The following is a 15,784-nucleotide window of genomic DNA, read 5'->3' on the forward strand; positions in this document are numbered from 1 at the left end:
ACATGTATACTAAATTATTTTGTCTCAAAACAATCCCGATTATGAAGGTGTCACTAATTCACTGTTGGGGAACCATGAGTTGGCAGTTTCATTTAATCTGTCCCAAATACCCAAAACCTCACTGGCAGCAGGAACTGTAAAAATACAATACAGTTTAAAGGTTTTTATCATCACTTTCCAAACATTCCTAAAATACTACTCCATTAAAGATTAATTCCAAGGATTCTGAGTATCTGTTCTCTACACTAAAAAAAAATCCACAATTCTATAACTTTAATATTCTCATTCTACTGTCATGCTATGCTGCTCTACAAGTCTTTCTGCAGAAAAAAAATTTTAAATAGTAAAATGCTCTAATTATTTATGCCATTATTTAAAAACCAATAAGGGGCGCCTAGATGGCTCAGTCGATTGAGCGTCTGACTTCAGCTCAGGTCATGATCTCAATGGTTTGTGACTTTGAGCCCCACATTAGGCTCTCCGTTGTCAGTGCAGGGCCCACTTTGGATCCTCTGTTCCCCTCTCTCTCTGCCCCTTCCCTGCTCATGCTCTCTTTCTCTCTCAAAAATAAACATTAAAAAAAAAATAAAAACCAATAAAATGTATAAACTTTAACATAGAATTTCATCACTTTTTCAGTCATATAATATTTCCAAATGTAAATATTTATCAAAATAATAGAGATTACACAGAAGAGTAGATAATAATACACAGAAGAGTAGATTAAATACAAGTTGATAAGGAATGCTTGAAAATAAGTCCTTAAGCTTTCTTAATGTATATTACTTCAGAATATGAGCATTTCCTAATTACATGACATCTATTTTAAAACTTGTTTTATTTATTTATTTTGAGAGAGAGAGAGAGAGACAGAGAGAGAGAGAGAGCAGGGGAGGGGCAGAGAGGGAGGGAGAGAGAGAATCTCAAGCAGGCTCCACACTGTCAGCACAGAGCTCGACAGGGGGCTCAAATTCATGAACTGCTAGATCATGACCTGAACTGAAACCAAGAGTCAGATGCTTAACCAAATGAGCCACCCAGGTGCCCCAATAAGAAATCGATTTTAAATAAAAAGAGACCCTTTATTTTCCAAAAATCAATGTATATATCATCCATGAAATTCACTCTCAAAAGATGAATGAAGCAAAATACCATAAATCTGCATATCTACTTATTTGAGTAAAAAAAATAACTTTAAGTGAACATGTCTTGATTTCTTAATGCATTGAAATTATTTTGGGGGGAAAACTGAGATCTTTTTCCCTAAGGTCAGGAAGAAGGCAGGGATGTCCACTCTCACCACTATTATTCAACATAGTGTTAGAAGTCTTAGCCTCAGCAATCAGACAACACAAAGAAATAAAAGGCATCCAAATCAGCCATGAGGAGGTCAAACTTTAATTCTTCGCAGATGACATGATACTCTACATGGAAAACTCAAAAGATTCCAACAAAAAACTGCTAGGACTGATCCATGAATTCAGCAAAGTTGCAGGCTATAAAATCAACACACAGAAATCAGTTGCATTCCTATATACCAATAATGAAGCAACAGAAAGAGAAATCAAGGAATCAATCCCATTTACAATTGCATCAAAAGCCATAAAATACCTAGGAATAAATCTAACCAAAGAGGTGAAAAATCTATAAACTGAAAACTATAGAAAGCTTATGAAAGAAATTGAAGAAAACACAAAAAAAATGGGAAAATATTCCATGTTCTTGCACAGGAAGAACAAATATTTTTATGAAAATGTCAATACTACCCAAAGCAATCTACATATTCAGTGCAATCGGTATCAAAATTACACCAGCATTCTTAACAGAGCTAGAACAAACAATCTTAAAATTTGTATGGAACCAGGAAAGACCCCGAATAGCCAAAGCAATCTTGAAAAAGAAAACCAAAGCACGAGGCATCAAAATCCCGGACTTCCAAGTTGTATTACAAAGCTGTAATCATCAAGACGGTATGGTACTGGCACAAAAACAGACACTCAAATCAGTGGGACAGAATAGAGAACCCAGAAATGGATCCACAAATGTATGGCCAACTAATCTTTGACAAAGCAGGAAACAATATCCAATGGAACAGACAGTCTCTTCAGCAAGTGGTGCTGGGAAAACTGGACAGCGACATGCAGAAGAATGAACCTGGACCACTTTCTTACACCATACAGAAAAATAAACTCAAAATGGATAAAAGACCTAAATGTAAGACAGGAAGCCATCAAAATCCTCGAGGAGAAAGCAGGCAAAAACCTCTCTGACCTTGGCTGCAGCAAGGGAAACAAAAGCAAAAATGAACATTGGGACCTCATCAAAATAAAAAGCTTCTGCACAGCGAAGGAAACAATCAGCAAAACTAAATGACAATGGACAGAAAGGGAGAAGATATTTTCAAATAAAATATCAGTTAAAGGGTTAGTATCGAAAGTCTATAAAGAACTTATCAAACTCAACACCCAAAAAAACAAATAATCCAGTGAAGAAATGGGCAAAAGACATGAATAGACACTTCTCCAAAGAAGACATCCAGATGGCCAACTGACACATGAAAAATGCTCCACATCACTCATCATCAGGGAAATACAAATCAAAACCACAATGAGATACCACCTCACACTTGTCAGAATGGCTAACATTAACAACTCAGACAACAACAGATATTGGCAAGGATGCGGAGAAAGAGGATCTCTTTTGCACTGCTGGTGGGAATGCAAACTGTTGCAGCCACTCTGGAAAACAGTATGGAGGTTCCTCAAAAAATTAAAAATATAACTACCCTATGACCCAGCAATTGCACTGCTAGGTATTTATCCAAGGGATACAGGTATGCTATTTTGAAGGGGCACATGCACCCCAATGTTTATAGTAGCACTATCAACAACAGCCAAAGTATGGAAAGAGCCCAAGTGTCCATCAATAGATGATGAATGGATAAAGAAGATGTAGCATACACACACACACACACACACACACACACACACACACACACACACACAATGGAGTATTACTTGGCAATCAAAAAGAATGAAATCTTGCCATTTGCAACTATGTGGATAGAGCTAGAGGGTATTATGCTAAGCAAAATTAGTCAGAGAAAGACAAAAATATATGAGTTCACCATATGGGGACATTAAGATACAAAACAGATGAACATAAGGGAAGGGAAGCAAAAATAATATAAAAACAGGGAAGGGGACAAAACATAAGAGACTCTTAAATATGTAGAATAAACAGAGGTTTACTGGAGGGGTTGTGGGAGGGGGGATGGGCTAAATAGGTAAGGGGCATTAAGGAATCTACTCCTGAAATCACTGTTGTACTATATACTAACTAACTTGGATGTAAATTTTTAAAAAATTACTTAAAAATATGAAAAAAAAAGAAATTATTTTGTTTGGTTGGTTTATTTTTAAATGAGGAAAAAGCCCACTTTATTAATGAAAAGTAAAGGCACTATCTTGAAATGTCTTACAAAGTTGGAAGAAAATAATTCACTAGTTCAAAAAACTGCATCTGTGGTCAACTTCTTATTAACACTTTCATATTCTAAGCATTTCATCAAATAAACCACTTCACTCTTACAAAATCCATTCAAGTCACTGTTCTTTGACTATAATTATAAATCCATTCTACCTTAAACAAAAGTAACATGAAATGTGAGGAAGCTACTTATTTTACTATACCTCATCTAATATAACAAGTCAACAAAAATGTTTAATTTTAATAATGATGTTATGTTTTACCACTTAACATATGTAATCAATACAGCTATTACTTAGATTCAATTCAATAAACATTTTTAAAAATATCAATGTCCTCTGGATGCTTTAAACAAAAAAATACTCCCATATTCTCATAGAATAATCAAAATATCAATGAACTTAAGAAGTCTATAAACCTACTTACTATTTAAAAGAAATTAGCATTAACAGTATTGATCAAAAATTATTTAAGATTTATGGCAGGGGTTCTCAACTTTGGTTATTATTAGAATCACTCGGGAGAGTGTAAAACCACCAATGCCTGGGCTTCACTCCCAGATCCTATTTTAATTGGTCTGAGATGGGAACCAAGTATCAGTACTCATAAAACAAGACAAACAAACAGTGGTAAACTGAATTACGCATATAGCAGATTTGAGAAGTACCAACTTATGGTATACTATGGTATTCTTCAGTTTTAAGATTAAAAAAAACAAAAAAAAAACTTGCTCACTGGTACCAAAAGTTTTAAGCCTACTAAAAACTTAAGGTATAGAAAACAAAGAGAATGAAAAGAAAAAGACAATGTTCAAAAAGATAATCAAGTCCTAGCAAACATTTTTGCCTTTAAAAATGTTAAAATTTGGGGGGCACCTGGTTGGCTCAGTCAGTTGAGCATCCAACTCTAGATTTCAGCTCAGGTCATGATCCCAGAGTTGTGGGATAGAGCTCCACATCAGGCTCTAAACTGAGCATGAAGCCTGCTTAAGATTCTCTCTCTCTCCCTCTGCCCCTCTCCCCTGCTTGCATTCTCTCTCTCTCTCTCTCTCTCTCTCTCTCTCTCTCTCTCAAAAAAGAAAAAGAGAAAGAGAAAGAGAAAGACAAAGGAAAAGGAAAAGGAAAAGGAAAATAAAAGGAAAAGGAAAGGAAAAAAAACAAAAAACAAAGAAGGTGCCTGGGTGGTTTGTCTGACCCTTGATTTTGGCTCAGGTCATAATCTCACGGTTGGTGAGATTTGAGCCTCACATGGGGCTCCATACTGACAGCTTGGGATTCTCTCTCTGCCATGCATGTGCTCTCTCTCTCTAAATAAATAAACAAACAACAAAACAAACATTCAAATTTAATACCATATAAATATAGTAAATTAATATAGTACCGGAATCAAATTAGACAAAATGATAGTAACTTTAATAACATTTTCTAACCTCAATACCACACAGAACAGCATTTCTTTAAACCACTTTTCAATATCTTCAATTCTCAAGTATCTCAAAACAGAAAAATTCATTTTAAGAAAATAAAAATTACATGGTTTCAATGTGAGTAGAAAGAATAAACCAGTATGGAATATTTCCCTTGTGAAAGTAGCACAGACATCTGCATGATCAGCCTACAATACTCCCTTTAAAACAGGATCCAAAGAAGTTAATGCCTCTGGATGATGATATTAAAAAAAGTTCTTTTAACTGTAAGTATTTGTCATTTTAGCATACTTTCATAGAATTCAGTTTTTCTCTAATAACAGCTAAAAGTGTATGAAGATTACGAGCAACATGAGCCACCATGAAGGGATAAATAAAGATCACCAGAACTTCCAATACCTGTCAAAATATGTTTGTTACAAAATGGATGGTAAAACTTAAAAAGGAAAAGAAAAGAAAAGAAAAGAAAAGGCGAACTAAAGATAAGTAGCATGACCTTGGGAATAAAATTAAAAGAACCAATAGTAAAGCAAATTAAACAGAATGAAGAAATCAGTTAAACTTCCATGTAATTTCATTTTTATTACATTCTTAAAATACTTTGAGATGTACTCTTTAAGACACATAAAATAGGAAATAATAACCCAATAGAGAACTAAACATTGTGATAAATCTTCAGTGTTTTCCATTAAACATTAGAAAATTAAATATATTAAATATATTATAATCCAAAATTCAGTGACATATTATAAAACTAATAATACCTAAGTGCCAATACCCTGGTAAGATTTCAAGATGTTAAAAGGAAGCACATTTTGAATTCAGAATGGCTAGAGATGAAAGATGTGAATTTCTAAGTCATTAAAGAAATGAGATTTTTAATTATAGATCTATAGTTTTATTAAACAACTTCAGCATCTGTCACATGTTGTAAAAATGAGCCTCCAAAAGTTTGTCACTTGAATGACTTCATAGAATTTCAGTTTGGTATCTCATAAAACATATTAATCTGTACACACTCTAGATTATTCTTGGCATACACTTTTTTTTTCAAATATTTATTTACTTATGTTTTTATATATATAATTTATTGTCAAATTGGTTTCCATACAACACCAAGTGCTCATCCAACAGGTGCCCTCCTCAATGCCCATCACCCACTTTCCCCTCTCCCCCACCCTCCCATCAACCCTCAGTTTGTTCTCAGTATTTAAGAGTCTCTTATGGTTTGCCTCCTTCCCTGTCTGTAACTTTTTTCCCCCTTCCCCTCCCCATGGTCTTCTGTTAAGTTTCTGAGGATCCACGTATGAGTGAAAACATATGGTATCTGTCTTTCTCTGACTGACTTATTTCACTTAGCATAACACTCTCCAGTTCCATCCATGCTGCTACAAATGGACAGATCTCATTCTTTCTCATTGCTTGCCATATACTTTTTTACATACATCTCTTCTGAAAAATGTGGTATAAAATCTTAAAAGATTACTCAGCCTCAGAGGGAACACTCCCTCAAGAAACTGTTGAATTAGTTCAGTTATTTAATGACACAAGAACTCTTACAACTTTAAATTACAACTCTCCAAACCTATCAAAGGTTAAACCCATAAAGAATGAGTTGGTGAGCAGAAGCTGAAGTAACAGAAAAGATCAATAAAGATAATTGGAGAGAGATAACTATTGTCCTTAGGTCAGTGGTTTTATGGCAGCTGAGCTGCACACATGCATACATATACATTCTTATATCACTTACACACACATATATGTAGTTTTTTTCTACTAATCCACATCTAAAGACATGGCATAAATAGAAAGTAAAAACTATGTTGCTCAGACTAATTACGGATTAAGGACTCATAAAGGCTGCTATAAAATACACTGGAGGGAGCAGGAATGACACAAATAAAAACTTTGACTTTAAACCAAACAGATTGTGTATCTGTGATTCACAATGTTAAGGTGATTTAAGAAGATACTAAGAGATCCATCATAGGATAAATGTAAGCTAAACAAACAAAAAGGTTTGATTGAAATATAAAGTAATCATAAAATACATTTTTAAAAAGCATAAAAGATCTATATAATAGGGCTGGATATATTAGTTTTATACTATTCAGTTTAAAATATCTTCCCTTTAAAAGGGGTTTTATGTGACTATAACAGGGATTAATGCATCTTACCCTCCACAGAAGGTGCCTGATCCTGAGCTGAATACAGCATATCCTTGAAAGCCTATTAGAAAAAAGAAAAGTTCATGAAATCACAAGTAATCTTTACACTAAAAGCATTTGAAGCTAAACAGTTACCTCTTTTTCAATATCCAGATAATGACTACATGATTCCCTAAATTGAAAATTTAATAAAATACTTCAATTAACTTTAATAAAGTTAAAACCCAAATATTATACTTTCATATTAATCCAGTATTGTCCAATCTTTAAGAAAATGGCTAATATATACATTTTAAAAATTAAAGGCCATTTGGAAAAGAATGAAAAATCTCCTGAGAGATCATAAACTCTCTTGACTTCAAGAAAATGGTGATAGAACAATGGTCCTTGAGAAATACATGGAACACTGCTTAAGAAAATATAAAACACTAGATACAATTTTTTTAAATTATAGTAACATAAATGTAACATAAAATTCAGCATCATTTTCAAGTGAACAATTCACTAGTGTCAAGTACATTCATACTGCTATGTAGACAATCTCCAGAATTCTTTTTATCTTAGATACAAATATTCTTCAGTGGAGGTTTGGAAAGTCCTCCATATCAGTTACAGGTTTATTTTTTTTTCCCCAAACCAGTGAATTAACTACCAACCATATTTAGGTAATTTGGATAGTTGCAGTTTGGTCTCCCAATCAGTGGTCTGGGCCAGGACTGAAAAGTACTTCACTATACCTATCAAAATAGTAGAATCAATCAAGTGGATAAAGCTCCAGTGCTGACGAGCCATTCATAAACAGGTGGCTTTATCCAGTTCCAAAGCTTCAAAGCTTTAAATGCAATCTAACTTCTGGTGGTCACCCAAAGTGGCCTCCAGCATTCCTCAACAATTGACATTTGGAGTCAGATAATTTGTTGGGGGCAGGGAGACAGTTCTGTGCACAAGATTTTTAGTACTATCCCTGCCATCTAGAGACCCATTAGACTCATCTAGATACCAATAGCAATGTCTCCATCAAAGCTTTGTGACAACCAAAAATGTCTCCAGACACTGCCAAATGTCCCATGGGACACAAAATCAACATGCTTTGACCCCCTGCCCAGAACCACTGCCCTAGAGTCACTAAAGCATATAAAACCCCCCAAAAGAAGAAATAAACCTTGAGGGTGACCCATTCTGTATTCAAGTCTAGTAAATTGTATTCTTCCCAGGTGAATTTACCATATGCTTTATACCAGTCACCAACCTGTTAGTTCTATTACTAACCAAGCCTGACAAGATACAGTAAAAAAGATTTCCAGTGAAGCAAGGAAAATTAACAACTTTAATTCATTTTTGTTAATTTTAACCTATGTTTTATAAAAATTTTTGTAGGGAAATTATACTTACAAATTTTTAATTTTTTAATGCTTATTTTTGGAAGAGACAGAGAGACAAAGCATGAGCAGGGGAGAGGCAGAGAGAGAGGGAGACAGAATCTGAAACAGGCTCCAGGCTCTGAGCTGTCAGCACAGAGCCCGACACAGGGCTTATGAGATTATGACCTGAACCAAACTGGAACACTTAACTGACTGAGCCACCCAGGCACCCCTATACTTAAAAATTTTAACATCATACATGTTTAAATCTGTAATATTCAGTAAGATTTACTATATAAAATTTGAGTTACAATAGTAATGTAATTGTGGTATAATAAAAAATATTTGCTGTTTGTTTCAGGTTCCTGGCATAAAGCTCTGAAAACCTTTGGAATCTGTTCTTTTGTGTACTAATGAGATAGCTCATGGGGGTGGGGGAGGAATGGGGAATGGCTCTGATATAGCTTCAGGATGGGGGCTGGTCCCCAGAAAAGCCAACAGCCTGATTAATGTGATTAGAGGGCGAAAACTTTCAGCACCACCCCCAAATCTCTGAGGAAGAGAGAATGGCTGGGGATTGAGTTCAATCACCAATGGCCAAAGATTTGTAGTCAGCCAGACAGAAGTGTGGGTATCCTGGGTACCCCACTTATAGCTGGTATCTCAAGTGAGAGTAGTTTTGTGGGACTATGCCTTTGCCCATGGGGTCTGGATATTTAGTGTCAGAATTGAACTAAGTTACTAGATACCCAGTTGGTGTCAGAAGAAAGAACTGGTCAGAAGTAGTGACAGAAAACATGTAAACAAAAACCTTTTTTACAAAATCTTCATTACTGGGCCACAACTTTTCTAAAATTGCATTTGAAGCTCAGCCTCATCTTTACTGACCACTAATTCTTAAACTTATTTGTGCACAAAAGCCCTGAGTATGACAAAGGTATGGAATTTCTTTTAAGAAAAATTTATATCAATTCATTATATTCTTTACAATTTCAGATGTCTCAGGAACCACTAACTTCTAACCTAAAAAAAGAAGTTAGTCCAGAAGATTTTATCAAACATCAGAAAGACTTTATGTCAGTGTGGATTAGGATTTTTTAATTTTTTTTTAATGCTTATTTATTTTTGAAGGAGAGACAGAGCGTGAGTGGGGGAGGGATAGACAGAGATGGAGACACAGAATCCGAAGCAGGCTCTAGGCTCTGAGCTGTCAGCACAGAGCCTGATGCAGGGCTCGAATTCACAAACTATGAGATCAAGACCTGAGCCGAAGTCAGTCGCTTAACCGACTGAGCCACCCAAGTGCCCCAGTTTGGATTAGAATTTTATATTAAAGTCTTACACAAGTGCAGAGTGGTGGTTATGTTACAGTCTTCCATCAGATATTTTAAGAGAGTAAATTAATAGATTGCTTAGAGCAAAGTAACTCTCTAACTAGAAAAATGTAAGGAACACACATCCAGCCAGAGAATACTTATGGAATTAAATCTATCATAACAGCAGGTAATACTAGAGACTCAAATATCTGAATGAAGTTTTTCTACTTCTGGAGTATAACAGGCATGTATACCAAAATTAAATGATGCTATCAGGAAGCAAATAAACCATTAACGACTAGCATAGTGGCTACTACACCATAGAAGCTCAATAAATAGTTCTTGAACTCAAAAGTATTTCTTCTTTGGAGAAAATTACTTTAAACATGAACAAAGCACACTGAAAATGCATACCAAGTAGTACCTTAGTGACGAAAATGAATTAAATTTGCAAAAGGAAAGCTTACCAAATTAAGTTTTTAAAAGACAATTAAAATTTTATAAAGAGAAAAATGATGATAGCCTTCATTTTGATTGTAAATCTGAGTCACAATTTCATTTCAATCAAAACAATTCTGGGTAAAATCAGAGACAATTATTTTTGCTTCTTACTACTTCAGTTTTCCCTTGAATAAGAGACCTTCTAAGTTTTTTATTGTAATAAGTCTCTAGAGAATTCCATAAACAGGATACCTTTGGGGCGCCTGGGTGGCTCAGTCGGTTAAGCGTCCGACTTCGGCTCAGGTCATGATCTCACGGTCTGTGAGTTCGAGCCCCGCGTCGGGCTCTGTGCTGACAGCTCGGAGCCTGGAGCCTGTTTCAGATTCTGTGTCTCCCTCTCTCTCTGCCCCTCCCCTGTTCACACTCTGTGTCTCTCTCTGTCTCAAAAATAAATAAACGTTAAAAAAAACCAGGATACCTTTCTATTCCTGTGACAGGAGAATAGCCCCAATTAGGAACTACGAGGGGGAAGAGCCTACAAAGTAATGTCTATATTAATTATAACTATAGATTGTTATCTACGATATGAGAGCATTTGCCTAGGTTAGGAGCAGAATCCAAATACACAAAACAACATATTCAAAGAGTTTCCTCGATTTATGCTGTTTTACTTTAAAGAAATCCAGTACTTTATATACAACTCCGAATTTGTACACTAAAATCAATACACATTCATGTGCATTACAAGAGATTTCTTTGATTTCCAAAGGATTCAAAACAATCTTTTATATCAGCATCTCTAAGGTAATCTGTTAAATTATTTTGTTAGGTTATAAAATATATTAAAACCAAACTCTGTTAGTGCTTATAAGAACTCATATAACAGTAAAATCTTACAAATTAAATCCAAACACAACAACAAAACCAATACTATTCAACCAACAACATTAATGTGACAGGAAAAAAATATGTTTGCTAAAACAAAATCTCAACTGGCAACATGAATACAATGCTGTCATTATACCTGTTCTTCTGAATTTGGAATACCCATATGACTATTAGATGTGATATAATGCTCCTACTACCTCTCTCTACTATGAGGGAGCATAATACAGTGACTAGGAGCTATGCAGTCAGACGATGCATATGAAAACCAACTCTACCACTTAAGAGGTGTGTAACCTTGGGAAAATTAACCTCTCTGTATATCAGTGTCTTCATCTGCAAAACAGAGTAATCTCACATACCTCACAGGTCTATTATGAGAATTAAAAACTCTTAAAACACAAATCCTTATATTAATTATAATTCATGATTATAAATGAAGAACACTTAGAACATAAAAGATACTGAAACAATGTTAGTTAATCCTTTGCAAACTACCGCAAAACTTACATCATACAGTGGGCTGTAGCATCATTTGGCCATCTACTATTTGGACATGAATACATCATTTATGTATTAGATATGCCTCAGTCTTGTAGTAGTAGTACAGTATTCTACCTGGAGCCAACATGACCAAACAAGCATAAACACAGGCACCGCAACTCCCGGCATTTACCAGTTTATAAGATGGTCATCTAGATGATCTAGACTATACTATTATATTTTTAGAAAATCACTGTCATAAACATACTATATTTTTAATTCTCATAACCTACAGACTCCTAAGAAAATACATGGAAATCCCAGTTTGCATAGCTTTAAACAAGGTCTAATTATATTACTTAAACTTTCTGTAAGATATATATCTATTGCACAAAATAGGGTATAGTTCAAACCTAACGTGTGTTCAATAATACTGCCAATACAAATTTCTTATGTTGTTAATTTTTAATAACCCGTAGATCATCATTAATCTCCTCTCCAAAGCACAGGCAATCTCACAGGCCTTTCCACAAACTCAGATCAGAAACTAGAAAAATTTCTACTTCCTATCAACTCACCATTAGCCTCAAATATATACTACAAATATTATCAACTCCATCAATTAAATAACCTACGTTGTTCTCATTGGCTTCAATATTCACTCAAAGTCAGCACATTGGAATTTAATTATTGATTAATAAGCAATAAAATAAACACAGGCATTTAAAGAGGAAGGGAAAGGGATTATTTGTTATAAACCTTTAAAACAGTCATATTCCCTGTTAACAGTGTTTAATAATTAGATAAAATTTACATCAGACTTTTTTAATCCAAAAATTTTTCTAAATGGAACTCCTGAATAACAAAATTTTGATATATTCTTCAAAATATGTACATCATGAGGGGCGCCCAATTGGCCCAGTCAGTTAAGCATCGGAATCTTGATCTCAACTCAGGTCTTGATCCCGGTGGTGAGTTCAAGCCCCACGTTGGACTCTGTGCTGGGCATGAAGCCTACTTTAAAAACAAACAAACACAGACATCATGAGCTGATTTATAGCACCCCAGAAATATTCTACAATGATTTCTTTTTCAGTTTCTGCTTCCTCTTTTTGCATTCCCTTTTTAGTTTTTTTCACCAGAAATACTGGGTAGTCTGTGAGTAATGTGCAAGTCAGGTACATATGACATGGTTTCTTTGTCTCATCATCTAGAAGTCAGTCATGTTTTCATGATATTAAAGTATTAAGGACAGTTCTGTAAATCATGTTATATACCTCAAGAGGGCATCCAACATTCTCATATGTCCTATACAAAGAATCACCATCTAATGAATCTTCATTTCTATCCTCAAATAGAAATAAACTAACCTAACTCTGTTTTTGATGATAAAAATAATCTGTAAAGTCAACAAAAACTTACACAAATTCTTATAATCTAATATATTAAAGTTTAAAATTAATGTACTTTTGTACATACTTAATCCAAAATCTACAGTATATTAGGATTATGCACGACTCATAATTTTCATGGAATTTAAAAGCACCCCATCAGCAAAAGGCAGTTCACTATGCAAAAGTTGTTACATTAAATTATAATTTCAATTATTAAATGTATAAAATATATATTATAAAATAGGAAGAACTAATTTGGAATATTCACATTTATAAGTTACTGCACTAATATATTCTGATATTCACGGACATGGCTTTTACTATTTCTATGTAGATATCTCCCAAATCTGTATCTTCAGCCACATGTCTGCTAACACAAACTCAGAATGTTCAAAGTTCAATTCATTTCTTCCCAAAACATGCTCTTCTCATGTTCTGTATTTCTTTTAATGTCATTGCCAGTACCCAAATCACAGAGATTCACAATCTCAGTTATCACTCATTCAACAAATACTTATTGAGTACCTGCTATGTGCCAGGCACTGCTCTAAACACTTAGAATACATCATGAGGAAAATAAAAATCCCTGTCCTAGTGGAGTTAACATTCCTATATTCTCCTTCTTTTCACCCATGAGTTTAATGATCTGGTTCATTCAATGCCACTACCACAACCTCATTTACATATCTCCTGTATCCTTTTACCTACACTATTACAGTGAACTCTGACCTGGTTTACCAACTTAGAGATTTCCATCTCTCTAAAACATCTTACAACTCCTGCTTCCTTATCAATATTCCCAAAGCACCAGTCTGATTCTCCTGCCTAAAAACTTACAAGGATTTCCCAATGGTTATAAAATAAAGCCCATAATCCTCTGCTGGCCTCTAAGGCACCCAGGATGGTTCAAACTATCTTTCTAGGCTTATATTCCAAACTGAAGAAAATCACTTTCACTTTCACAATCTAACCCTAAAGCCAAAATGAATTACTTATTACTCATTTTAGGAACTTCAATATTTCTTCCATCTTTGCCTTTGTTTACAACTACTCTCTCTACTACAATCCCCCACCCTACCCACATCTTCTAAACCTAACTTCCAAATCTTAACCATTTTTCAAGGTCTAGATCAAATTTAACCTCTTTTATTCATTGTCCTGATTTTTCCAGCTGGAAATCATCACTCTCTCCTCTGAAATCCTGTAGTACTCTATTTGAAACCATTTATAGCACTTAATATTTCCACCTTATATTTTAATTATTTATCTGTGTCACTTGGTCCCCATATGACTATAAAGTATGGGTATTAGCCACCGTGCTTGTACTTGTATAAAAGAGGTGCACCATATTTATAGATTATTAATATCATCATTAAGGAAGTTACCATGCTTTATTCATTCAATGTTTATTGGATGTCTACTCTGTACATTATGCCATAAAGAAAATAATGATGACTCAAACAAGAAGTCACATAAATAAATTATAACACAATATATTAAATACGTTTTAAAAAATGAGCAAAGCATATTGAAAGTCTAAGGCAGTCGCAATAGGGGGCCGAAAAAATAGGTGAAATATGGGAAAGAGGAGGACACCAAGAAGCAAAAATCAAGAAGCAAAAAAGAAACATTAAACATGAACTAAGGGAATTAAAGATCTTCAAAATTTTGAGCCCAGGTAAAAAGAAGGATGATTAGTGACACTATTAACTGACCTGGAAAAACACCAAAGAAAAACCATGAGCAAAAAAAGATAAAAGAGATTGGATGACAAACCACTTTGGTATCTACAGAAAAACTGAGATAGCAGACAGATGAAAACAGAGATCTACAGTTTATTTTTTTAATGTTTATTCATTTGTTTTGAGAGAGAGAGAGAGAGAGAGAGAGAGAGAGCAAGTGGGGGGAAGGGTAGAGAAAGAGGAGACAGAGAATCCCAAATAGGCTCCACACTGTCAGCACAGAGCCTGACATAGGACTCAATCCCACAAACCCTGAGATCATGACCTGAGCCAAAATCAAGAGCCAGACACTTAACTGACTGAGCCACCCAGGCACCTCAGAGATATACAATTTAAAAGACAGGTCAGAGCTAGTGGTTAAGAACTGGGAATCACCTACATAAAGGTGACAGGAAACTGCCTAAGCTTGGGGTGCCTGGCTGGCTCAGTCGGTAGAGGTAGAGTATGCTACTCTTGGTCATGAGTCTGAGCCCCACGCTGGGCATGGAACCTACTTAAAATAAAAAAGAAACTGCCTAAACTGTAGGTAAATATAATTTCTCAGAAAGTGAGAAGTGGGCCAAGGACATAATCTTTTGGAATACAAAGCAGCAGACAAGACAATGAGAAAAAAATCAGATATATATACACACACACACACACAGTGCCACAAAAATTAAAGGAGCATTTCAGGAAGGAAGAGATATTAGTCAATGGTATTGTAATAGTGCTGTATGGTGACAGATTGTAGATACACTTGTGGTGAGCATAGCCTAATGTGTAGAGTTGTCAAGTCACTATATTGTACACCTGAAACTAATGTAACAATGAAAAAAGAAAGAAGAGATATTAAAAATTATCAAAAGTTGCTTAGAGAAGAGATATCTGCACCCCCATGTTCAGTGCAGCATTTATTCACAATATAAGGCATGGAAACAACCTAAGGGTTAACAGATGAATGGATAAAAAAAAAAAAGAAAAACAGCAAATAGAGTAGTGGTTATGATGGGGGGGGGGGGAGGATGAGAGGATATCAGTTAAAGGCACAAACTACCAGTTATAAGGTTAATAAATTCTGAGGATCTAATGTACAGCATGGT

General features: G+C 34.9%; 1 protein-coding gene across 5 annotated transcripts in view; it reads right to left on the minus strand.

Annotated features, from left to right (window-relative positions):
• Positions 1-15,784, minus strand: part of XPR1 (xenotropic and polytropic retrovirus receptor 1) — a 215,134-nt gene that overhangs the window by 179,980 nt on the left and 19,370 nt on the right. For 3 of the 5 annotated variants that reach the window (XM_042925575.1, XM_042925577.1, XM_042925578.1), the window contains one exon: positions 7,093-7,144. In XM_042925575.1, coding sequence (XP_042781509.1) covers positions 7,093-7,144 — 52 coding nt within the window. Of the gene's footprint in view, positions 1-7,092; positions 7,145-10,679; positions 10,883-12,464; positions 12,559-15,784 lie in introns of those variants that run through there. The other 2 variants (XM_042925579.1, XM_042925580.1) reach the window with 2 other exon arrangements.

This window comes from Panthera leo, chromosome F3 (assembly GCF_018350215.1).
Source record: "Panthera leo isolate Ple1 chromosome F3, P.leo_Ple1_pat1.1, whole genome shotgun sequence".
NCBI lineage: Eukaryota > Metazoa > Chordata > Mammalia > Carnivora > Felidae > Panthera > Panthera leo.